This window comes from Cornus florida, unplaced genomic scaffold (assembly GCF_030987335.1).
Source record: "Cornus florida cultivar Cherokee Brave unplaced genomic scaffold, ASM3098733v1 CherokeeBrave_3.0.0_Hap2_Chr04, whole genome shotgun sequence".
In the NCBI taxonomy this organism is placed as follows: domain Eukaryota; kingdom Viridiplantae; phylum Streptophyta; class Magnoliopsida; order Cornales; family Cornaceae; genus Cornus; species Cornus florida.
In genome coordinates this window covers 71,474,276-71,501,429 of record NW_026775574.1, presented here as the reverse complement: position 1 = coordinate 71,501,429, position 27,154 = coordinate 71,474,276, and the positions used below count along the sequence as shown (strand labels likewise).

Genomic DNA, 27,154 nt, shown 5'->3' with positions numbered 1-27,154 from the left:
CTATTCTCTAGAGGCCACCTTGTGTAGCCATGGCCATAGCACTTAATGGCCCTACTAGTGCCGGTAAGACATTTGCCACCAGGACATACTTGCCCGACAGCCTATGGTTTTTCGATTTGATCTTGTACTGAAATATTTTTGTGGCAGGGCACAAGATACAGAGGTGGGCCGATTTTCTAGTAGCCCTGTATGCTTTCTACACTGGCCATTGGTTACGGGCTAAGTTCCTCCCCTTTGCACATTTTATCACGTAGATCCTTCAGGACCAGTATTATCCTTTCCACCCGAAGGAGCAGCCTGAGACAGAAGCTTGCCACTACAGCAAGAAGGATTGGAATAAGAGTTACAATGCTCTTACTAGGCGACTAGAGGAAGAGACAGTCCTAGAGGCAGATGAGGCAGTAGAGGCAGAGGAAGTAGTAGAGGCAGATGAAGCAGTAGAGGCAGAGGAAGTAGTAGAGGTAGAGGAGGCAGAGGCAGAGGCAGCACCAGCAGCTGAGGGTGCATTTATGAACATTGACTTGGAGCGAGAGCTTTTAAAGGAATCACCACATCAATCTTTAGCGGGGCCACCATTACATTCACAGGAGCAGAGTCAATACGTGCATTAGTTTCCTGATCCAGTCATTCCTGACACTCTAGCTCAAACACCCAGCCTAAGGGAGCGAATCCAGACCTTGGAAGATGCGGTAGTCTCTCTTCGAGCAGATGTGGTGTAATACCCCTAAAATTAAAAAGGATATAATTGGGATTTTACTATTTATTTTAAGTGTTTTATGTGTTTATGTGGATATGTGTTTAGGTTTAATTGATTAAATTATTTGTTCTTTCTTTATTTAATTTAATTGTTTAGTCTTTAATTGATTTAATTGTCATTTGGGTTGTTTTTGAATTGTTTTGTTGGTTAATTATTTTATGTAATTTAATTGTGGTTTTAATTAATTGGTTTATTTTATTTTATTTAATTAAATAGGTTAAATTATTAGGGTTTTGTCTCTTTACCGTCACGTTTGACCAAAGCCGCCTTGTTTAATTAAGCCGCCTTAGAGATGTAAGGAATTATTGATTTTCGTCTCTACGATTAAAGTAGAATTAGGGTTAATATCTTTTCCTAAGCCTATAAATAAAACAATAAGGGTCTTCTTAGGGTTGTAAGCACAAACCTTATTCACGAATAGTGAAAATACAGAGAGTGAAACAGAGAGTTTAAGGGAAAAACTAAAGGAGAGGAAGGTAGGGTTTGAGCCAAGGATTGTAAGCCGGACTAAGGAGGAAGCTTGAGGGCTGTTTGAGGGTTAGAACTGGAGTAGAGGAATCCTTGATGGCGGTCACGATCACTAGAAAGTCTAGGAAGAAGACGACGTTGAAAGGTTTCAAACCGAAACTGAAAGGCAAGTTCTTTTCTTCCTCCTTCCCTTTGGCTTGTGTTCTGTGCACCTAGATAGTCTCTAAGGTTTAATTAATCAGGAACTAGAATTTACATGGTTAATATATGCTATATTGATGGTCTATTTGTTGTTGAAATTAAATCTGTTACAATTCGCGCAAGTCTGTTTTAGTTTTGTTTTCTTAAAGCGTGTAAATTCTATTGGAATTTTAGTTACTGTATTTTCTTTCAACAACTGTAAATGAATGATTGGGATGCTACTGGGATTAGATAAGACTCCTAAGTTCAGTAGTGAAGAGGAACAGAGGGGATTAGAATGGAACTGATATTGCAAAATAGTTTCAGTTTTTTGTTTCAGTAACAAATTTGGTTTTAATTTGATTTTAACTTCTGTAAACGAATCATGGAAATGTTACTCAGGTGTTATAAGACTCTTAAGATGAGTTTTAGAAATCAACAGAGTGGCAGGAATGGTCCAAAGACAGAGCAAACGAACTGAAATGAAGCAGAAACGGACTGAAGCTCTCAGAGGGGGAGGAATTCGGCTTTCCCATGAGTAGAGCCAGCTCTAGAAAGAATAGAGCAGGCTCTCCTGTAATACCCCTAAAATTAAAAAGGATAAAATTGGGATTTAAATTTCATTCAATGTGCATTTTTGTCTATTGATTTTTTAATTATTGTATTTTGTTTGTTTTATTTAATTATTTGTAAATTGTTTTGTGTTATTTGGTTGGTTATTTTAGTTAATTATTATTTGATTAATTTTTTTAATTTCATGGTTTATTTTAGTTGGCTTAGGTTAAATGTTTTTATTGAATTAGGTTATCGTTTTAGCTATACAATGGAATTCAAGTGAGTAGCCGACACTGTTTTAAAGCGTAGATTTTTTTTATGGGCCGATAGGAATTATAATTAGGGCTCTGTCTCTACACGTACAAGGAATAAGGTTTATTTACATTGTTATATATATATATAGAACAATGTGTGGATTTAGGGTTTTAGAATACAAAATCTCTCCACATCTCTAGGTTATAGAGTGAAAATAGAGAGGGGTTTTGTAAAGACAGAGTATTATAAGGTCTGTCAAAAGAAGAATTAGGGGGACCAAGAAGGTGTGGTGGTAGTTTTACTAGAACCAGAGGAGGATGGACAGTGGGTGGTGTTGCTAGAACAAGCAAATTCTGAACAGGCAAGTTCTTCTCTTTCTCCTTCTCTTTGGCTTATGTTCTGTGCACCTAGATAGTCTCTAGGGTTTAAGTAATTATGAATTGAAATGTACATGCTTATCATATGTTATATTGATGATCTTTATGTGTTAAAAATCAATTCTGTTTAATGCTTGCAAGTCTTGTTTCAGTTTTCTGTTTTAAGCATGCTATGTTGTTAGCAATTTTAGTTTCTATAACTGTTTTTAACCTCTGTAAACAAATCATGGGGATGATTATGGGGTTTTATAGGACTCTTAAGATTAGTAGTGAAGAGGAACAAAGGGGTTGGAATAGAAATGTTATTGCAAAAATAGTTTCAGTGTTGTCTCTAAAGCATGTCTAGTTCGGTAGCAAATTTGATCTATGTAATTGATTTAAATGGTTGTAATCAAACCTTTGGGATGCTAGTGGATATTAATAAGACCCTTAGGATCAGTTTTTGAAACCAACAGAAGGGTAGAAACATGCCGGAGAAGAAGCAGAAAGTCAAAACGGAGCAGAACGGGGACAGAGGCTTTCAAATGAGGTGAGAGCCGGCTTCATGGATGTGGGAGCCGGCTCCCACACTCATTGAGCTGGCTCTAAGATGTTTAGAGACGGCTCTAGGCTTAAAAAGAGCAGGCTCTTTAAATTTAGAGCAGGCTCCCTTCAATAGTGCTTGCTGATTTTTTTTTTCCTACGTACTGTTTGATGCTGTGAGCACTGTTTGGACATGCGAATGGTTCCAATGGGTTGTGGGGACTTCACAGAGGGTTTAAAGGGTTAACTTTAAGTAATATTAAACCTCTTATTGCATGGTTTAAGTCTCTATGATAAAGGATGAAACAGTGTAAAAATATACAACTGTGCAATCTATTAACAGAAGAATTGAACTGAGTGGCTTGTTTAAATTTCAGAAATTTAATGGGACTTCACAGAGGGATTAAATAGTTAATTCTGAGTGTGATTAAAACCTTGAATTGATTAAAGTTGATTTCTAATTTAATGGGACAAACAGTATAAAATTGATAAATTTTTCTACACTGTTGACGGATGGAAGACGGATTAATTGCTTAATTTAATTTTTAGCAATTTAATGGGATCCAATATGTTAATAAAACTTGTTTTAAATGCAGGATAAGGTTTTTATTTTAGATTGGAACTATGCATGCCTTGGATGTTAATTGTTAGAATATTAAATTCATTGATGCAATTACATGGATTAACACTGGATTTTAATTGCGAGATTGTTAAATCTTCTTTCTGCAATTATTTGGATATTTGGGTTAGAACTGTAAATTACTTGTTTATTATTTATATGTTGTAATTTACATGGATATGAAGGATTGTATGCACCGGTATGGGATGGTGACATACTAAGTATGGTTAGCTCAAAACGCTAATTCCTACCTTGTGGATTTTAATTGGTGAACAGTTTTACCTGTTCAATCAATTATATGGATTTTGTGGATTGTATACACCGGTATGGGACGGTGGCATACTAAGGATAGACTGATTCAAAATACTCAGTCCTACCTATTTTGGAATAAGGGTACGGGTTGTTAAATAAAATCCTCCTTATATATATGAGTCGGTGCAGTTGAATACGCTAAACATTTACTGGGTTTCTTATGGATATGAATGTGAACGGATTTTATATATATTGTTATGGTACCGTGACGTGAGTTTGAGTCTTATAGTCGACAGTTAGGGAGCGTATATGCAGTAGGATGCGTAGCTAGCTATGTTGGTTGAGGTATACCCTGTTAGGCTTAGGTAGTCATGCCCACTCAGGTGCGTATTGCATGTTTCCTTCTATTCAGGTTGAGACCCTCAGCATAGTTTAGTGAGAGTCCTGTAGTGTGGATGTATATTTATCTATTACAGACTATATAGATATTGTTGAGATATCTAGGGTGTATCTGCATATCGGGTCACTGTTTGGATTGCAGTTAGAGAAGAATTTGCATGTGGGCCTGACCCACTCTTATTTTTACAGGTGTTCGTTTGTTCCAGTTTTAGAGCTGGATTGTGCTGAGCAAATACAGTCATTCACTCCACCGATGACTAGGATTTTATTTCATGTACTAGACTTGGGTTTTAAAGTTACAATTGGTATTTTAGGGGTCCACTAAATGGATTCCCGAGTTGTATAATTTGGAGAAGGATTTGCATTCGTGAAGGATCAGTTGTATCAGAATAGTTTTATTTATCAATGGAAATAAATATTATGAGGTTTCTATCATTGGATTGTCTTTTTAGTTTTCATTTTAGCAAATTGTATTTATCTCTTTTGGTTTTAATTGTATTATGTGTTCGTTAACTGCTAATTGATTTGATATCCTCGGGTAATCGGGCGTGGGCCTGGCCAACTCGCATCCAGAAATCCAGGGGTATCACATCTACCTCAACAAGAGCAGGCTCTAAACTCCTCTGAGCCGGCTCTAGGCTGATTAGAGCCTACTCTGATTTTCCAAGGGCAGGCTCTACCCAATTTGATGCGTACTGTGACTTTTTAAGTTACTTTTTGGGCACTTGGGGTTTCTAAACAGTTTTAAAAATTTAATGGGGTTTTCAAAACATTATTTTAACATGTAATCAAGGTTGAATTGCATAAAATACCCCTTTGTTTTAATAGAATTAAAAGAGCGCTAATTAACAATTTTGCCTACGGTTAACGGCTGGAAGGAAATAAATTGTCTAATTTAAATTTGACAATTTAGGGTGCTATAACATAATTCTAAATTAAATTTTAGATGCATGAGGGAGTCTTTTAATTAACAAATTGGACTCATAGCATAGTTTATGGCTCGGTGCAAGAGCAATAAAACAGTATGCAAGTATGCAACCTAGCTTGCTTTTGACGGATAAAAGGAACTGAATTGCTAAAAGTAATTTAGAATTAATTTTAGCAAATTCTTGGACAATATTATGATTTTAAAACTTTTTAAATTGCATGATAGAGTTGTTGATTTACTAAAACTGATCTATTCATGCTCTGGATGCTAGTTGATAAATTGTTAAACAATACATGGGTTAACTCTTGGATTTAAATTGCTAAAACTATAAATACGTTTCTGCAATTATTTGGATTTTGGTTTTGAACTATAAATTGCTAAACTATTATGTATCTGTTATAATCTACATAGTTTTTGGATTTAAATTGCTGAAACTTTAAATATGTTTCTGCAATTATTTGGATTTTGGTTTTGGATTGTAAATTGCTAAGCTGTTATGTATCGGTTGTAATTTACATGGTTCTGGATTAAAATTGCTGAAATACTAAATACTCTTCTGTAATTATTCGGAATGGTTTTGGACTGTAAATTGCTAAGCTATTATGTAATTGTTGTAATGTACACGGATATGGAGGATTGTATGCACCGGTATGGGACGGTGGCATACTAGGTTTGGATTAGCACCAGTTGCTAAAATCCTACCTATTTTGGAATAATGGTACGGGTTGTTAAATAAAATCCTCCTTATATATATGAGTCGGTGCGGTTGAATACGCAGTACGACTTATTGGATTTCTTATGGATGAATGTGAACGGATTTTATATATATTGTTATGGTACCGTGACATGAGCTTGAGTCTTATAGTCGACGGTTAGGGAGCGTAGCTAGCTATGTTGGTTGAGGTATACCCTATTAGGCTTAGGTAGTCATGCCCACTCAGGTGCGTTTTGCATGTTGCCTTCTATTCAGGTTGAGACCCTCATCATAGTCTAGTGAGAGTCATGTAGTATGGTTATATATTTATCTATTATGGACTATATAGATATTGTTGGGATATCTAGGGTGTATCTGTGTATCGGGTCACTGTATGGATGGCAGTTAGAATAGAATTTGCATGTGGGCCTGACCCACTCTTATTTTTACAGGAGTTCGACGATTCCAGCTTAAAACTTGATCGTACTGAGCAGATACAGTTATTCACTCCACCGACGATACAGGATTTATTTCCATGTTTTAGACTTGGGTTTCTTCCCAGCTATGTAAATTTCAATTGGGATTTTTAGGGGTCCACTAGATGGATTCCCGAGTTGTATTAGAAACGGAGAATTTGGATGTATCAGAATAATTCTTTATCAATAAAATTTTATTCTGAGGTTTTTGGATTATCATTCTAGTTTCTTTTCAGTAATTTATTTATTCCTGTTTTCTTAATTGTATTCTGTGTTCGTTAACTGCCAATTGATTTGATATCCTCGGATAATCGGCCGTGGGTCTGGCCAACCCGCATCAGAAGATCCGGGGGTATCACATGTGGCCTCTCTCAGCACTGACGTGATTACTCTCCATGTTGATGTGGTAACTGCGCTGCAGGGCATTTCTAGAGATATTCGTGGTTCACGCCCTGCCAGACCGACCTTTTCTGCCTGATTTCTTTCTCTTTATTATCATATTTCTGCGATTTTTGACTGTTACTTTGATACTGTTACTATATTTTTGCAGCTAGTCTATTAGCCCGATACTCTGATGTACTCTATACTGTTTCTATTCTATTACCTATGCATGCTATTTTTGGATGTCAGTTTATGTATTGATATATCTATTTGTGATTGACTCTATTATCAGGTACATCCCAGTGACTTCAGTGAGAGAGTGCTGTCTAAATTTTTCAGGACCACTCTTATTCCTCTCTCTTTATTTTTCATTTACTATCCCACTCGCACTAGCATGCCCACTGTGCACCATTATTATCCCATTTGTTATCTGATGAGATTTTGTCCCAGTGCCATCTTTTCAGGACCATAGTTAATCCCAAGTTTGGGGGGGTTGTACCACCTACTTTTGATACTTGTGTCCCGTTCATTCTTTGCCATAGCTGCACTGGTATACTCTTTCATTTTGTTCTCTTTGCACATTAAGGACATTGTGCCATTTATGTTTGGGGGTAATGTGTGTTCTTTGTTGCATTCAATTCAAAATTTTAAGTATGACTTGTGTATTTGAGGGATTGTCTATGATTGGTCCATGACTAGTTGTGATTTTGATCTTTTGAGGACTATATTGCTTAAAATTTTTAAATTGTTTGACTTGAGAGTCCAATACTCCTTGTATGCCTTATGAATGCCATTTAAGAGTATTTTTTTTTCGAAAGATTGATTTCATATTTGCATTTGTGGTCCACATCATCCTAATTTTGTGATTGTTTTGAGATTCACTCTAGGATTCTACACTAGCACGGGTGCAAACTAGCATTCATTTGTGGGGTACACGCTTTGTTGATTATTGATTTAGTTATATCCCAATTGAGCTAGTAGCGCATTGAAAACTTTCATTCTTGATAAAGGTGGATAACAACCCCTTTTCACTAAGTAGCCAGGATTCTAACCTCATCAAGCACTAGATTTCTCGTGCCAAAAGGTTGAGGACCCAAACTTCTAGGTTAATAACTTAACAAAAAAAAAAAAAGTTGTTGTAAAAGCAAATAAAAAAGTGAGGACTTCTCCCAAAAGGTGAAAAGTGGGAAATGATTAAATGGAGGTAGTTTTGATTTGTAGACTTGTTGATTTGAGCTTGTAAATCCTTAGGGGTGTTTAAACACCTAATGACCTAAAGTCGTCTAGTTTGGGAGTCATTGACCTAAAGCTCAACCTCATGGATCGCTAGAAAGCTTAATAGATCACTACATTGTACCATGCTTCCATCTTTGATCTTTAGGATTGTTAAATCTTTTTTTAAAAAAAATAAAAATAAAAAAAAAAAATTGTGTGAAAAGAATAAGCGCACCTAGTTGAATAAAGCTTTAATAAAAGGTCCACTCTTTGTTTTGATGATAGGTACTAGATTTGTGTGCTAGTTTGAGGGTAAGGATGTGATCATTTCCTTAGTTAGCTTAGATAGCAACATATTTGATACCGGTTCACTTAAAAAGAATTCTTATGGTTGCTTTGATTTGCATGATCATTTTCTTGATGTGTGGAGGACCATACTTGCTTGCTTGATGTTAAAATTTTGGGAGATTGCGTGAAAATGGTTAAAAAATTGCATACTTGAGGTAGTTTTCTCCCAATGGTTGTTTGCAATATTGGTGCCTCTTTAGTGAGAAAGAGCTTAATGTTTGTGGGTTTTATTTTTGGAAACCCTCATGAGACTTCACTCGTCCATTAGGGGTAACCTAGGGGTTTAAAAGGCTTATTGCATGCGCTAAATGCAATCGAGTTCCCTGCGAAAGTAGCTTTTTCCATTTATTGCTTTATAGTTCATAGTTGATTAGTTATTCAGTTCATTCTTTTACTTTGTAGTTCATTGCTAGGGACTAGCAATATTTAAGTTTGGGGGGTGTGATGAGCGTTGAAAAGTGCGCATTTAAACCCCTTAAGCTTGAACGTTCTAGTACCTTATTCTATCTTATTTTTCCGTTTTAGTCTAATTTTATATTATTTCCTTTTTCAGGCACTTATCCCCAAAATAAGTTAATTCAACTGAATTAGAGCATAAAAGATGCAATCTTAAGCTCAATGGAAGAAAGGAGCAAAATGGAAGCAAGTTGGTGAAAAACACCCTCTTTAATCGATCGAACCAAGCTCAGATTGATCTCACAGTGATCATTCCAACAATGCCAAGATGGATCGAGCCTTTTGTCCTTATCCTTAGCAAAATACCTTCTTCGATCGATCCAACATTTCTTCGATCAATCGAACTTCTTTGATCTTATCCTCACCTACCACTTTTGTCCTTTTTCCAAAATATCCCAAAAAATGTCTAAGCCTTATCTTTATTCCAAAAAGGCGCCGCCAAGGTTCGATTGATTGAATCACTCTTGAGATCGATCGAACCTCCTCAAGTGCGTGAAAAAGTTGATTCAAGCCAAATTAAATCTGTGCTCGTGGTGTAATCATTGGGAGGCCCTAGTGCACAAGGTCTAACCATTGGGTGTGACATTTGAGCTACCTGTATAAGGATTTTAGCTATTTTTAGTAAATAGGTTGATTAGTTAGAGGGAGACTTGGCTAGAGATTAGAGAGAGAATACACAAATTGGGAAAGTTCTTCCTCTCTTATAGAGTTTCACCAAGGAGGAAGAAGATTATTTCTAGCATGGAGATAGCCCTTGAGGGTTGGACGACAACATCAATGAGTGGCTAAACATCTTCTTGGGGCTAGAGTTAGCCCTAAGCATGCCTCTTAGACCTTGATGTTTTGTAATTAATGGGGATTAGTGTTGTAATTCTTGTCTTGACCTTTGATATATATATATATATATATATATATATATATATATATATATATGGTGGCCCTGGTTTTAAGGCCAATGCGTCCTATGATGAACCGAACATAGATCCGATAATGAATCCAGAATACGGAAGCAAGAAGTAAAACAATAGTCTCTAGAGATACTACATACCTCTAAGACACCAATGTGGCCCTCAATGAGGTCACGGAACCCAAAGAAAACGAATGCGGAAATGATACATAAAAAACGAACAAGTATGAGCCTAGGGGCAAAATGGTTATTTCATAGGGGAAATGGATGCTACCAAGCATACCATTAGAAGGACAACGAAAAATAAATGAAGATGGACTCAAGAATCGCTTGATTCGGAGCCCAGACAGAAAAGATATGAATTTAGGATAAAATAGCGTTCTCTGATTTAGAGTTACCACAACCCTATCTCACTAAAACTACAATAACTATCTCTACGATTGGAGTTTTGGTGTGTGGTTGATACCATTGGAAAGCTAACTTCAAGGTCTTGAATTTAGACTTAAGAACAACCTAATTTAGATTTGAAACAACTAAGATATGCCCCTCTGAAGTTAGTATGACAAAACTATCAATGAAAACTGAAAGTTGAAGGCTCCAGGGAGGATCAACCGACTGACAATCAAGGACTAGTCGACTAAAACCCCATCGTCAGCTGGCCAAACCCCAATGATCAGCCTGCTGAAACGCCAAAAATCCCAAAAAGGCTACTAGAATGCAAACTCGATATGTGTCAGCCGGTTAATTTTTGTTATCAGCCGGTCGATACACCCTGCTGCAGCAGAAAAAGCTACTGCAAAGGCATGGGAAGGATGCTTAGTCCAATCCTGAGGTTCCATATGCAATGTTTATGGTCCAAACAAGTTTCAAAACATCTTTAAGCTTTATACGAACTTCCATAACATGTTAAATTGAAAGAAAACTTGTAACATGCACTCATGCATGAAATTTGCATGAAAATTTCATAAATGATCCAAAAATAGTTCAAAAGTTGAAATCCATGTGTTTTGTGAGATGTGATCATACTCACATGTGTAAAATGATAAAGTAGACGCACTACAATGGCCTACGGCCTCATGGCATGTCATATGGAAAATATGATCCTCCAATGCATGAAATCCCATGTAATCCATAAGCAACTATGAAGACATAAAGCATACATATCGTATAATTGTTCTTGGCCCTTGGCCTCATTACAAACACATTCTAAGAGTATCAAAATGTGCACTTAAGTGCACATTACATAGCTTGAACAATATATACAAGTTTTTATATAGTAAACCAAAAAGGAACATGATATGCTAACAAGTGTATATTCAAGATAAAAAAAAAATACTCCAAGAAATGAAGCAAGTCTAAGAGTGTTGTGCATCCCACAATAATGCCTCTTTACCCGAAAAACAACCCAGTAACTTTGGGGTGAGTAAACGAATTTACTCGTAGGAAATGAACATGCAAAAGTTCAACTTATTACAAATTTTGCAATTCAATAGAATTTAGTCCATGCTATAAAAATGACATTGGAACTTTTAACATAGCACAATGAGATGCAATATCACAAGGTTATCAACTTAGAATTTAAAGAGTGAAATCAACTGAAGTGGATACTTGGATATTGCCCAGACTAAAACCGTACTCTTGGGATCATTTTAGGACTATTAACCCATGGGTACCTTCCCCTTGTGCGCATTATAGTATAGGGAGCTCTCTGTCTTCCGTACTAAAACCAAGTCCTAGCCATGTCAAGTTCTTGATGATATCCAAGTTTCCAAAATCAACAAGAAGAGTAACAAGTCATGATATGTGATAAAACACAATAAATTCCATGAATTACATGGCCAAATCATTAGATCAATATGATAGTAATTAAGTAGACCAACTAAGTAATTTCTCTAGATTTTAAGAGTTGTCCAAATGATTCCAATTTAATATATAACAAGGAGTAACTTATGGCCATGCCATATATCAAATCTAAAATAGAATACAAGCATAGTATAATTAAGTAGAATTTAAATCAACTTAATTTAATTAATTCTCTACATTTAAAGGCTCATTTAAATCATGCCAAATTAATATACAACAAAGATCAAGTCATGGCTATGCCATAAGTCAAGTCTAAAATGATTTATATATAAGCTACAATTAATTATTAATTTCTCATTTCAATACAAGGCATGCATACAACTTAATATCACTACAAAAATAATTAATTCACTTAGAAAATAAACTAGAACACCCCCTACCTCAATAGAGAATTGTATCTACATAATCTAAGGCAACTAAGCTTAAAAATGGAAAACCAAACAAGGGTTTTATAGAGGAGAGTGAGAGGACTCTAAAGTATTCCAAGCTTATAGGTCTAAGGTGAGTGGAAGGAGGCCAAAATGAAGCTTAAAGCCTTAAATCAAGCTTTGCTCCAATGGTGGCCAAGTTAGGGCTTGAGAGGAAAGTGATGAAATGAAAAGAATAAAATGTAAGCCCTACGTTAAATGTGGTGGGATTCTCCACTCACTAGGTGCTCTTGCACTACCTCTCACACACACACTTACAAGACTAAATGTGAGACCTACACTTGTCATGAATCTAAGTAAAATTATAAGATTTAATATTAAGAATACACTTATCAACCATTCTTGCCAACAAGTGCTCCTATCCTAGGCCAACAAATGGGTGAATCTCCACCCTCCATGTGTCATCAAACAAGGCTTCCAAGTGGTTCCACCACAAAATCAACAAGTGACACCATGAGAGTGTGACACTTGTCATATTTTTCAGAAATTGCAAAATGATCCTTTTTGAAAATATCTTCCAAATTAAATTACAAAAGGATCCCTAAGATAAAAAATAATTACTTTACATAATTACACTAAAACTCAAAAGTTAAGAATATTACCAAAAAGTTATGCATCCATACCCTTTACAAGAAAAGTAAACATTTAGCATGCTTTTCTATGAAAGTAAAAATGTAGATATCATGGAATTTAAATATCATGGATGTATGCAAAGTCAGGGTCAAATCCGAGCACAAAAGTGAGGTTATGCAAGTAAAAATGAAAAATGAGAAAAAGGACAAAACAGGGAAAAAGACTAAAAAAGAAATTACCGAAAAAGAAAGGAAGTAAAATGACCGAGTCATTACAATATATATCTTATTTCTACCTTGATTTGTGTAGTTTAATACTTCCAATTGATCATTTAATTCTATTCATATGTCTATGTATGCTAGAATGAATGTGCATGTGTTTATCTCTAGATTTTGTTACATTGATACATGTCTATGTGTGTTAATATTATGAATCTAGTGATGGTCAAGGCATAGTACTTAAATGGAATATTCTTGTGGTTTATTTAATGGTTTATACTCATTTCTTGATGGATTGTGTCACAACCTTAGTTTAATTAGTTTAATTTTCATGTCACTAGTTTAGTTGTAGTATAGTTGTTTTACTTTTTTAGATAGGTGGACAATCCATTCTTATTATTTAATGTTCCATGCTTATGAATGCAAGTAGTATATTTCTCTAATTTGATGATGTGCATTGATTGTGGGCTTATGAAAGGATCAATTGCTTAATTTGATATGTTGTGCTATTCACTAGATTGGCTAGACAATGTATACTTACTTGGGCATCCATGCTAATATTTCAATTAATGGCACACATTTTCACTTACAACACAACTTCCCCCTTAGTTCATCAAAAATTGAATGTCCAGGAAGGTAGTGCTTGGTGGTGAACTCTATGACCCAAGACTCCTCTCTCCTATTCTTTACACCTTACTCAATTTAGTAGTTTTATATTGTACTTGTTTAGTTTAATTTGTAGTTTAACTCAACCAATAAACCCTCTTTTGATCACTTGATCTACTAATCCAATATTTTTTTCATATCAATACTGTTTCTTTTCCCTTGGGACGATCCCTACTCACCCAAACTATATTACTAGTTAGAGGTAGTAGTGGCATTCTACAAATTCAAACTTGGCCACACTACACACATTTAGTTTGTTGCCCTCGACACAAACCACCCATAAACAATAGGGCTCATAAACATGTAAAAGGGATCATACAAATGGCAAGTTCACAAAGTCAAAAGAAAGGGTTGGAATGCCTCTCAAGAGACACCAAGCAGAAAACGTACAATAGAACCCCAAACGACCACTAAAGTCCCCAAAACGTAGGGTCAGCAAGTCCTTCTCAAGACCAACTCATACCTATATGGAATCCCTACATCACACGAAACAAGACAACAGTGTAATGGATAGCTCCAATGTTAACTGTTACGAGACATTGACAAGAAGAACACCCCTCAAGGTGCCAACGAGTTCTATGGGGACTTTAAAGGATTCAATCGGAACTCTAACACAGCACCGCAAGTCTCCAAAGACAAGGGAGAGTAATTAATTGCACCAATGCAATTAATTATATGAAACCAGTCACATCCCAATCGTAGCTCGTAAGAGCTTGGTCGCGCGTGTCGCGGTGCACCCCAAATTGTAATATAAAGTGTGGCCAAGTTTTAAATTTATAAAATGCCACTACTGACTCTAACTAAAAATATAGCTAAGGTGAGTAGGGATCATCCCAAGGGATTGGGTACGTGTTTGAAATGGAAACAAGGTTGGATTAGTAGGTCGAGTGATCAAAATGTGGTTTGTTTGGGTAATTAAACTATAATGCAATTAAAATTAAAGCAAGTAAAAGGAAATAATTTAGGAAGTAGGGAAAAGATATAGAGGAGAGGACTTGGGGTTTTAGAGCTCACCACTAAGCTTGACTTCACTAGACACTAGTAATTGTACATCAATGGGGAAATTGAATTGCAACTTGTGTGTGTGTGTGTGTGTGTGTGTGTGTGTGTGTGTGTGTGTGTGACATTAATTGAAACTAAACATGGATAGCAAATAAGTATAGATTGTGTAGCCAATTTAAATGGAAAGCACAACCTATCAAATGAAACCAAAATCCATTCAATGAAATCACAATTTATGCACATACAACTATCTAAAGACATACACCTTTTGCATTTATAAGTATGGAACACCAAGGAACAATATTAGATTGTCCACCTATCTAGGAATTTAAAGCAACTACACTACATCTAGGCTAAAGACATGAAAATTAAACCAATTAAGCTAAAGGTCACACACAATCCATCAAGAAACAAATGTGAACCATCAAATAAATTACAAGAGTATTCAATTAAGTACTAAGTTTTGATCATCACTAGATTAACTTCATCAATACACTTAGACATGCATAAATTCCATTAAATCTAGAGAAAAGCACATGAATCATCCATTCTAGCATACATAGACATATGGTTAGAAATAGATAATCAATTAAAAGCATTAACTCATACACATCAAGTAGAAACCATAAGATATATATATATATATAAATCTAAGATCAAAACATTTATTACAATTAAATCTCAAAAAATATACAAAAGACTAGGTCTAGGAAGCAAACTTAGGGGCTAACTCTAGCCCCAAGTAGATGTTTAGCCACTCATTGAAGTAGTCATCCAACCCTCAAGGGCTATCCCATGGTAGGAATGATCTCCTTCTTGATGGAAACCTAGATGAGGAAGGACTCCCAAATGGTGTATAGCTCTCTAATCTCTAGCCTCCTCTCCAAGATTTCTAAGATTGTCTGTGATTCTCTATGATTGTATATGCTCTCCTATGTAAAAATGACTCAAAATCTTTATATAGGTAACTCAAGTGTCACACCCAATGGTCAGGTCTCGTGTACTAGGGCTCTTGTAATGATTGCACCACGAGCCATCTTTTTATGAGCTGGACTTTGTTTTATTTCGGACTTGAGGAGGTTCAATCGATCGAATTCAGATGAGATCGATCGAACTGTGGCCAGATCCATTGAAGTATGGCCAGTTCAAGAAATCCTTGGCGGCGTCTTTTTGAAATACAACAAATCTTTGAGATATTTTGGGAAAAAGACAAAAGTGGTAGGTGAGGATAAGATCAAGGAAGTTCGATCGATCTGAATAAAAGTTGGATTGATCGAAGAAGGAAATTCTTGAGGATAAGGACAAGGGGTTTGATCCATTTTGGTGAGGTGAGATCGATCACTGTGATATCGATCGAAGATATATGAGATCGATCGAAGATTGCTGTTTTTCCACCACTTTACTTCCACTTTGCTCCTTTCTTCCATCCAGCTTGAGATTGCTTCTTTTATGCTTTAATTTAGCTGAATTGACTTATTTTGGGGATAAGCACCTGAAAAGGGCAATAACATGAAATTAGTCTAAGACGGAAAAATAAGATAGATAAAGGTTCTAGAATACTCAAGCTTAAGGGGTTTAAATGCACACTTTTCAGCGCCCATCAAAGCTGTCTAAGGCAACACTAGAAGGATCCTAGGGCAACACTAAGTCCAGACACGAGAACCTCGCCCTGAGGCTCACAAAGCAACGTCTCAACTCCCCAAAAATGGACTCGAGTCAGTCCTGACTCATCGTCCCATGACGCTAGAAACAAAAACCTCAATGACATCATGACGTCAAGACTACTACGAAGTCCTAAGGGATGACATCGACACCTTTAACACTGCCATGACTACATCACGAAGAGACAAAAGAAAATGAGACGAAACGGTGCCTCCATGGCCTACGTCTCATCTCGCCAGACGGATACTACAACTCTACGCTTACCTGAGCCCTAACAAGAAGACTCTCCATGAGTCAAAACTGAGACGCTATATGCGTGAAAAAGAAACGAGATCAATAATAACTCGAGTTATTATGATCGAATGCAACTTATACTATAAATGCATAAAACACGAAGCAAGACAAGGTATGCAACATATGATTATGCTAAAGCAATCAAAGAAAGCTTTTTAAATACTTAAGCAAATAAGCATACATGTCAAACAAGGATGCCTTTAAACACATAAGCATATAAGCATAGAGACATGTCATAATACCGAGCGTATTATCAAGAAACACGTAAACATGTTATAATACTAAAACATGTCATCAAGAAGCATATGAATACGTAAAATATAGCAACAAAAATGTGATATGCACCCAAAACCTGTCGTCCTAAGGTTTTCGAACCTAGGAGCTCTGATACCACCTGTGATGACCTTGGATTTTGCAAACCCAGTGTGTCTTGTTATAACCCGAAACGGATCCAAAATGCTGAAGCAAAACATAAATAAGTCTATAGAGACGTGCATTATCCCTAAGACACGAGAGTGGCCTTCCGAGGAGTCTTGTGACTTAACAGAAGAAAAACTAGAGCTAAGGTTTCAAAACCCTTTAAGGAATGAACCAAGGGTAAAATGGTCATTCCAAACTAAAATGGGTGCCACCATGCACACCATTGGAAATAAAACAAAAAATGAATGAAGTTAGACTCAATAATTGCCTAATTCGGAGTCCGGAAGGAAAAGATATGAAAATAAAACAAAGTGGCATCTTTTGTTTAAGAGATACCACAAACCTATCTCACTAAAACTGTAATAACTGTCACTATGATTGGATTTTTGGTGTATGGTTGGTACCATTGGAAAACTAACTTCAAGATCTTGAATTTAGACTCAGGAATGACCTAATTTGGGTTTAAAATGAGTGAGATATGACCCTTTAAAGTTGGTGCAAGAAAGCTGTCCAAGAAAACTGAAAAGGGAAGGCTTCAGGGTGGATCAGCCAACCGACGGCAAGGATCAACCAGCTGAAATTCAAACATCAGCCGGCTAATGCCAAGGATCAACTGGCTTAAACAACCTTTTTCACAAGCAAACTCACTGGAATTGGTCTCAAGAGGCTATCAGCTGGCTGATGGTTCTTATCAGCTGATCGACGCAACAGATTGCAGCAAAAGCTGCTACTATAATGTTTGGGGAAGGTGCTCGGGCCAACTTTAAAGTTATACATGCATCCCAAATGTTCCAAAACAAGTTTAAAAACATTACATGGACTCAAATAAAACATCTACAACATGATAAACAAAAAGAGAAGCTTGAATCCAAATCCAATGCATGAATTTTACATAAAAACTCATAAATCACCCCCATCAAGTTCCAAAACTAAACTTTAATTAAGAGTTTTGTGAAATGTGGACATGCATGCAAACATAAAAAGATATTTAAGACGCGTCTCAATAGCCCACGGCTTCAAAATACCCCCAATACAAAATATGACCTCTTAAACCTCAATTTCTTATAAGATGGCCTAAAAAGGTGATATACAACACCATGGCATATAAATGAAAACAAAATAGTGTTCGGCCTTTGACCACACCTCATACATATCAAATGAGTCCTAATGAATGTACTCGTGCACACTTTGTACCACCTGATTTGGAAATGAACCCTTAAAGGCTCGGATTTTGCTATTTTAGCCCAGAAGTGTAATATATGGAACTATAATGCAAAACCTAATACAAAATGGTGTTTGGCCCTTGGCCAAACCTCATACGTGGTAAATGAATGCCAAAGAACAATATTCATACACAATGCACACTCTAGTACAAAAATGACATATTAAAATCCTAGTTTTTCATATATTTCACATTAAAGGCAAAATTCTACATTTATGAGTACACATGGATTTCAAAAGAAGTTTTGCCCTTAGCCACATATCATATACATAAAATGAATGTTAAAAAGTGTGCTTAAGCACACAATATAAGTCTCAAGGTAAAAATGACATTTTTTTAACCTAACTATACCTTACAATTTTAAAAGTAAAAACCAAACATGCTAACACTTGCAGTGAGCAAGAATGCACTTAAAAGAACTTCAATCCATCGAAACGACCTAGGGATGTTGTGCATCCCAAACCAAGGCATCCGTACCTGAAAATAACCTGATAACTTTGGGGTGAGTAAATAAGTTACTCGTAGGGAATGAGCATTCATAGACCTAACTTTTTACAAGTTTTCATATTAACATAAAACAATTCAAAAGGGTCATCTTACCTAACGTCTATGTCATAAGTGAGACTCAGGGATCATCCTAAGCTACTTTAAAGTATCATTAGCATAAACTACAATATTTATGCAATTAAATAATATAGTAGTATACTATACAACACAATAAGATATAGGTCCTCAAAATCATTAACTGGAAATCCAAGATATGAAATCAACTAAAGTGGTTCATGCCACCTAGCGTCTATGTTCCAAATGAGTCTAAGGAATCGTCTTAGGCTACATTAGAACAATAAAACACATATAACAATATCGATGCAATTTAACCAATATTGGAACTTCCAATACAACGCTTAAAGCATGATTTCTCAAAGTTAACATCTTGAAACTTAAAATGGGAAATCAAAGAGGAACAATAAGTTACAACATCATCTAATTATCAACTTGAAATGAAATGCGAAATCAAACAAGGTGAATACTCGGACATCACACCGGATCAGACCGACAACGTGGTTACTTTAGGGTTACTAGCCCACGAGTAACCTCCCTATGTGTGCACTAGACTATAGGGGAACAATCCCCCGTACTAGAACCATTCCCTAGCCATAGTCATACAACAACGTCCTAAGTTTCCAAAATCAACAAGTTGTGCAACAACGTATATATCAACATGTATATACAAGGTAATCAACTGTCTACCATACACAACCGAATTTAGAAACACATACAATACATGCTCTAAGTCCACAACTATTATGGCATGACAAATGTCGAATTTTCAGAGTGCGATTCGTTACACGCTATAATAACATCACATGTCGAATTTTCAGTGTGCGATTCGTTACATGCTATAACAATATTACTCAATATTGAAAACATAAACTCATGAATCTAATACAAGTCCAAAATCATGATTTAAACATACAACCAACATCAAATACATGATTAAATCATTAATACAATAAAAACGAAAATTAATTAAATAAACTAATTAATTTCTCTATGTTTGAAATCTCAACCAAATAATCCCTAATTTACATATGTTAAACAACATAGCATGGTCATTACACAAACCAAATTTAAAACCCTAATTATATATGATTAAAAATTGAATGGGAGCAGGGATTTTTATACATTACCCCATGGTCTTCGTTATTAAAACCATTGTAATTAGATCTTCAAAAATAAGGCCCCACGCATGATTTGAAGAGTCTTAATATTACAAGAATGGTTGTCTCATAAAAATAAAAATTATTAAATGTTCATTGTAATTATATCTTTAAAAATAAGGCCCTACGCATGATTTAAAGAGTCTAGATTATAATGACAAGATATTTAATATTTTATTTTTCATTAGAGCTTTAATAACGTTATACACTCAATCTAAAATTAATAGTGTTAGCTCCCCAACGGAGTGGTCTACACTAGGTGATTTTAGAAAGGCTAAATCTAATTGGGAATCATTTCATATAGATAGACAAGGCATTGTTTTAAGAGATATGGAAATGATGGGATTTGTTTGCCAATAGCAATAATGAATTTTGCCAACCGAATAATTTATTGGCGTATTGGTTATCCGATTTTTCATGCAGTGGTTAAGGGACCCACATATTATTATTTTAATGGAAGTGCTCACTAATAGCAAATGAATCACAATAATAGTAATAATGAACTCCTCTATTAGGATAAGTTATTAACGTATTGATTGTGTAATTTATTATGCTACGAAGTTGAGGGACCCGTATTAATTAAAAGGGATTGTTTACCAATAATGATAATGATCTCTTATTCTATTTGAGATTTATTATATTGCGTGGTTAACAAAATCATTTTAATTTTAAATATGCCTGATAGTATTAATAATTCACCTTGCATATTATATGAATGCATTTATATTCAGATATTATGTCTAGTCCATTTTATCTGCTTGCTTACATATTTAATGTATTTTGACTTATTTATATTGACTGGAAAAGGAACTTAGATATTTTATTCACAACATAGTGGTACAAAATGTATTTATTACTTCTAAACCTAATCCTTTTACTTTAAGATACCCAAGAGAACATTAATGCTTTGAATAAGTGAAATAAGGCAAATGATATGACTTGGTGCAATATTCTAGAGTTTACCTCTAATACGCTCCAAAGCTAACATTTATATTATTTTATTTTCTTCAAGCATCATGTTAAATGTCAATAAGATGTTTTGGTGAGATTAGATAGAGAGTATGCCAAAGTACTATGTCAGACTTGAATACCATCAAGATATCCTAAGGAACTCCAGTATGAAATCAAATTTTGGAAAATGATTGTTTATTATTTAAAAATTAGCTGGAGATCAATGGGGCTGACTTGGGTGGTAAGTTTCAAGTTGACATAATTATTGCCTTGTTACCAAACTCGTTTGACTCTGTTAGAGTGAACTAAATAAGGAATCAGTTTGAGTTCACACTCGTTGATATTCTTATAAAATTGGAAACAGATGAAGGGATAATCAAGAGTATGGGCGTTCCTATCAATCTAACCTAGTCTATACCATCTTCTTCAAGGCCCAAGTGGACGGGCAAAGCAAAGAAGAAGGATGATAATAGGACTAGGCTAGCACAAAACATGGGTATCTAAAAGGTTAAAGGGAATAAGGCAGTGTATGTTGAGGGCGGAGAAAACTGTTGCTTTTGCCGCTAACTAAAACACTATAGGACGAATTGTCTAAGTAATGACGTGACATAGGAAAATATATATTTAATCATTGAGCCATGTTATGTGGTTGCATTTATTAATTCGTGATGGATAGATTCTGGAGCCACTAAACATGTTTGCAATTCATTGTAAGGATTTCAGGAATCCAGAAGCCTTGATGATATGGATATATATTTATCTTTTGACCTGATGCCAAGGTTGTAGTTAGGTAAGTTGGAGTATTACATCTGAAATTAGAGAGTATGAGGATATTAGTATTAGAGAACTATCTTTATGCATAGAAGTTAGACGCAATCTAATTTTTGTTTCACTTGTGGTTTATAAAAACTGTGTTGTTATTTTGTAAAACTGGTTTTTTAAAATTGAATAGATATGCGATTGCTTCTGGTGCATTGAAAGATGGTTAATGTACTATAATCACAAACTCTTAAGATTTGCAGGATGTAGAAACTAATGTTGCATCTTCTAGATTGAATGTTAAAAGAAAAATTGTTATTCCTGACTCATTGTATTTTTAGTGTCTATTATTGGGTTGAAATTAATCAAAATGAGATTCAAAGATTGGTCAAAGAAGGTTTATTACCTAGTGAGGCGGAGGAGCCTAATCCAAACTTGTGAATCCTGTTTTGAAGAATAGATAACTCTAAGGGCTTAATCAGCCAGATGAAATAAACATAAAAGACAATTGGAGTCGGTACACACAGACATGTGTGGTCTTATGAACATCCAAGCAAGAGTACTCACATTTTGGATAAATTTATCTGATGCGACACAAGTCTTAAATTTTTTGTATATTCCGAAAGTGTCAAGACTGACGTGGAACATAGATTAGGTAAACTTATCAAAACACTTCGATTTAATCGTGGATATGAGTATTTCTTGGGGTAGTGCAAAGACTATATAGTCAATGAGGGTATTGTGTACTAGTTTTCCGCAATTGATGCTCAATGGATTGAGGTGTCAAATAGGAATAACAGAATTTCTGTTTAACATAGTTAGATCTATGAACAGTTTTACTACATTATCTCTTTCATTTAAGAGTTTAGCGTTAATGATATCGATGCGCATTATGAACTGCATTCCATCTTAGGTTGTCTCAAGGATACCGTTTGAGCTGTGTTTTTGACTAAATATTAGTTTGAATCACATGCACATATGGGGTAGTCTTGCACATGTGCGCTTGATATGGACAAGTAAGTTGGAAGCAGATCATAGGCATGCTAGATTTGATAGCTACTCTTAAGTCACTAGGATGGATTATTTTATGATCTCAAAGATAAAAGTTGATTGTTTACACTCACTGTTTATCTATAGGAGAATCATATTATGAATCACATACCTAGTAGCATAATGTTAGAGAATATGGTATGAGTACCAGATGTACCACATGTGAACACACTTATTATAGAGATTGAGAATAATATATGAATTCCTATTGATGCGTCAGTATCATTTAATACACAGCTTCCTGCATCGGTACATTAATGTAGTGGGAGGATTATCATCCAATCCGACAGAATCATCCCTGTTAAACATGAGTTGGACCCAGTAAGCTACACGGAAACGTGAACCGATATGGATGCAGATCGTTTTGGTGAGTTACTATGAAATCAGAGTTAGAATCTATGTATTCTAATAAATTCGGGGATCTTGTAGAACTTTCTAGAAGGGTGATACCTATGGAAGGCAAGTTAATCTACAAAAGGATACCAGAAGATTTCTTAGTGAATAAATCATGAGTGTACAAGGGAATGTCATTATTTTTCTAATTCTATATATATTGATGACATCCTACTCATTTAAAATGATGTGGAAGTTTGTCATCAATAAAAAGGTAGTTGTTCAATTACTTTTAAATGGAGGATCTTCAAGATATAAGTTATATTCCTAGGATTAAGCTTTTGCAAGATCAGGTTAAAAGGAAAATAGGTTTATCTTAATAATCCTACATTGATAAAGTTTTGACCAGGTTTGGTATGCAAAACTTAAAGAATGAGTTCTTACTTTATTGATATGAATTGCTCTCTCTAGTAAGTAGTTTTCCAAGACTAGTAGAGGAGATTGAGCAAATGAGATTGGAACTATATGCTTTGGCATATGGAAGTCTCATATACGCCATGGTCTATACCAAACAGGACATCCGCTACATTGTAAAGATAGTCAGAAGATATCAGTCCAATCCTGGACTTGATAACTGGTCTGTTGTGAAAAATATCATTAAGTACCTAAGGAGAACCGATGATCTCATACTCATTTATGGATGTGATGATATGGTCCTAGTCAGGTATGTTAGTTCTGATTTTCAATCAAAAGTAGATACTATGAGGTTCATGGCTTAGTGTATGTTCACTTAATGGAAGGGAAATCAGTTAGTAGATTGTTAAGCAGATTTCAACTGCTGACTCAAACCTGCAAGTGGAATACATTGCAACCTTAGAGGCGGCAAAGGAAGCTTATTGGTTTAATCTCACTGATTTAGAGGTTATGGAGTATACTAGCCTGCCTATTGAGCTATGTTGCGACAATAGTGCAGAAGGAGTCCAAACCAATGACCCAAGGTTCCATAGAGGAACAAGATACACTGAGAGGAAGTATCATGTTCTACATGATATTGTCCGACAAGAAAATGTACTTGTAGCTAGAACATTGCATTGGAACACAACTTTGTTGATCCATTATCAAAGGTGTCATTGATCAATAGTTTTAATCAACACCTGGATAACATTGGAGTTAGATGCAATTTGAATTGGCTATGAGGGCAAGTGGGAGCTGTTGAGATTTACATGCCCTGGCATAGCAAATTCCTGTTTGGATTAAAGTGACATATGTTTCTGACGTTTATGAAATATTTACGTTTTGTACAATTGGTGAATTCAATGTATTATGTTTCAATTCATTATAGAATTGATAGTGTCCTCTTGATTACAAGAGATATTTATATCTGTATGTGATGGTGATCAATACATGAATATAAATAGTAATCATAAATTGTTCATAGTCGGTAATTATGGATGGAATCATAATTAATTAAGACTTAAACTGGATCCGTGTTAGGTTGAGATATATTGTGAGAGCCGTCGTATGCAATTGCTCCCTATCACCGTCATGGCATTTGACTCTTAAGCATGAGAAAAGTATAGACTCTTTTATTAATTAATAATTACTTTGATTTGTTCGGCGGATTCTTCAGGATCCTTAGACCGACACTTTGTGGAATTATATTAGATTTGAGACATGTGTTTTGTGCATGCCTAGTTAGACCCCAGGGACTTAATAAAGGCTAAAAAAATTGTAAAAAAAAAAAAAACATAACAACCAGTTTAGTACTCGTGAATTATAGACAACATAAAAATAAAGACAAGGAAACAACAAATCCTTCTCAATCTCTAATTCATATGTCTCAAATCTAATATGATTCCAATATCAAGTTGGGCTATGAGTGAGAATCCATTGGGCCTATTATTTTATTGGCTACAATGAATTAATAATTGGCCCGATCCATGGACCCAATTCAATTAATTCATAAATTAATTTCTACTCCACTAAAAGAAATTAATTGAACTCCAATTAAATAATAAATAACCTCTAAGTCAATATTGCACTTTGACTCCTCTATGCATAATTAGTTATCGGATAAATAAAGCCATCAATCCGACTACTTAATTAATATATTTATTTTGGTACCTTTGATTATTTCTGGCTCGATCACAATAAAACATTTGTTTGACAAAAATAATAATTTAAATAAATAAATATATAATAAATCATTTTGTCTAAAAACACACGAAGGCCTTCGAATTTACTTTGTGATCAACCATAATCAATACAAAATAAATACAAGTAGCAATGATGCAAATATTGAAAATATAACCCTCTAATTATTAATTACCTAACTACCCAAAGTGTCGGTCTAAGGATTCCGAAGAATCCGCCGAATAAATCAAAGTAATTATTAATTAATAAAACAGTCAATAATTTTCTCATGCTTAAGAGTCAAATGCCATGACGGTGATAGGGAGCAATTGCATACGACGGCTCTCGCAATATATCTCAACCTAACGCGGATCTAGTTCAAATCTTAATTAATTATGAGTCCATCCATAATTACCGACTATGAACCATTTATGATTACTATTTATATATCATGCATTGATTGCCATCACATAGATATATATAAATATCTCTTGTAATCAAATGGACACTATCAATTCTATAATGAATCGAAATATAATACATTGAATTCACCAATTGTATAAAACATAAATATTTCAGAAACGTCAGGAACATATGTCACTTTAATCCAAACAGGAATTTGCTATGCCAGGGCATATAAATCCCAACAGCTCCCACTTGCCCTCATAGCCAATTCAAATTGCACCTAACTCCAATGCTATCCAGATGATGATCAAAATTATTGATCAATGACACCTTTGATAATGGATCAACAAAGTTGTGTTCCAATGCAATATTCTATCTACAAGTACATTTTCTTGCCAGACAATATCATGTAGAACATGATACTTCCTCTCAGTGTATCTTGTTCCTCTATAGAACCTTGGGTTATTGGTTTGGACTACTTTTGCACTATTATCACAACATAGCTCAATAGGCAGGCTAGTATACTCCACAACCTCCAAATCTGTCAGATCAAACCAATAGGCTTCATTTGCCACCTTTAAGGCTACAATATATTCCACCTGCAGGTTTGAGTCAGCAGTTGAAATCTGCTTAACAATCTACCAACTGATTTCCCTTCCATTAAGTGAACATACACTAAGTCATGAACCTCATAGTATCTATTTCTGATTGAAAATCAGAACTAACATACCTGACTAGGACCATATCATCACATCCATAAATGAGTATGATATCATTGGTTCTCTTTAGGTACTTAATGATATTTTTCACAACAGACCAGTTATCAAGTCCAGAATTGGACTGATATCTACTGACTATCCCTACTATGTAGCGGATGCCCTGTTTGGTATAGACCATGGCATATATAAGACTCCCATATGCCAAAGCATATAGTTCCAGTCTCATTTGCTCAATCTCCTCTGCTAGTCTTGGAAAACTACTTACTAGAGAGAGCAATCCATATAAATAAAGTAAGAACTCATTCTTTGAGTTATACATACCAAACCTGGTCAAAACTTTATCAATGTAGGATTATTAAGATAATCCTATTTTCCTTTTAACCTGATCTTGCAAAAGCTTGATCCTAGGAATATAGCTTACATCTTGAAAATCCTTAATTTAAAAGTAATTGAACAACTACCTCTTTATTGATGACAAAACTTCCACATCATTCTAAATGAGTAGGATGTCATCAATATATATAGAATCAGAAAAATAATGACATTCCCTTATACACTCATGATTTATTCACTAAGAAATCTTCTGGTATCTTTTTGTAGATTAACTTGCCTTTCATAGGAATCACCCTACTAGAAAGTTCTACAAGATCCCAGAATTTATTAGAATACATAGATTCCAACTCTGATTTCATAGTAACTCACCAAAACGATCTGTATCCATATCAGTTCACGCTTCCGTATAGCTTACTGGGTCCAACTCATGTTTAACAAGGACGTCCATAATGGTCTCACCTAAAAACATGATTCTGTCGGATTGGATGATAATCCTCCCACTACATCAATGTACCGATGCAAGAATCTGTGTAGTAGATGATGCTAACGCATCAATAGGGAATTCATATATTATTCTCAATCTCTATAATAAGTGTGTTCACATGTGGTACAT

The 27,154-nt window shown here is 35.1% G+C and overlaps 1 protein-coding gene across 1 annotated transcript in view; it reads right to left on the bottom strand.

The window, feature by feature from the left end:
* Positions 1–643: 643 nt before the first annotated feature.
* LOC132305097 (uncharacterized) overlaps positions 644–27,154 on the bottom strand; it is a 46,141-nt gene continuing 19,630 nt past the window's right edge. The window contains exon 3 of the mRNA XM_059802778.1: positions 644–724. Within this exon, the coding sequence (XP_059658761.1) occupies positions 644–724 (81 nt within the window). The remainder of the gene's footprint in view (positions 725–27,154) is intronic.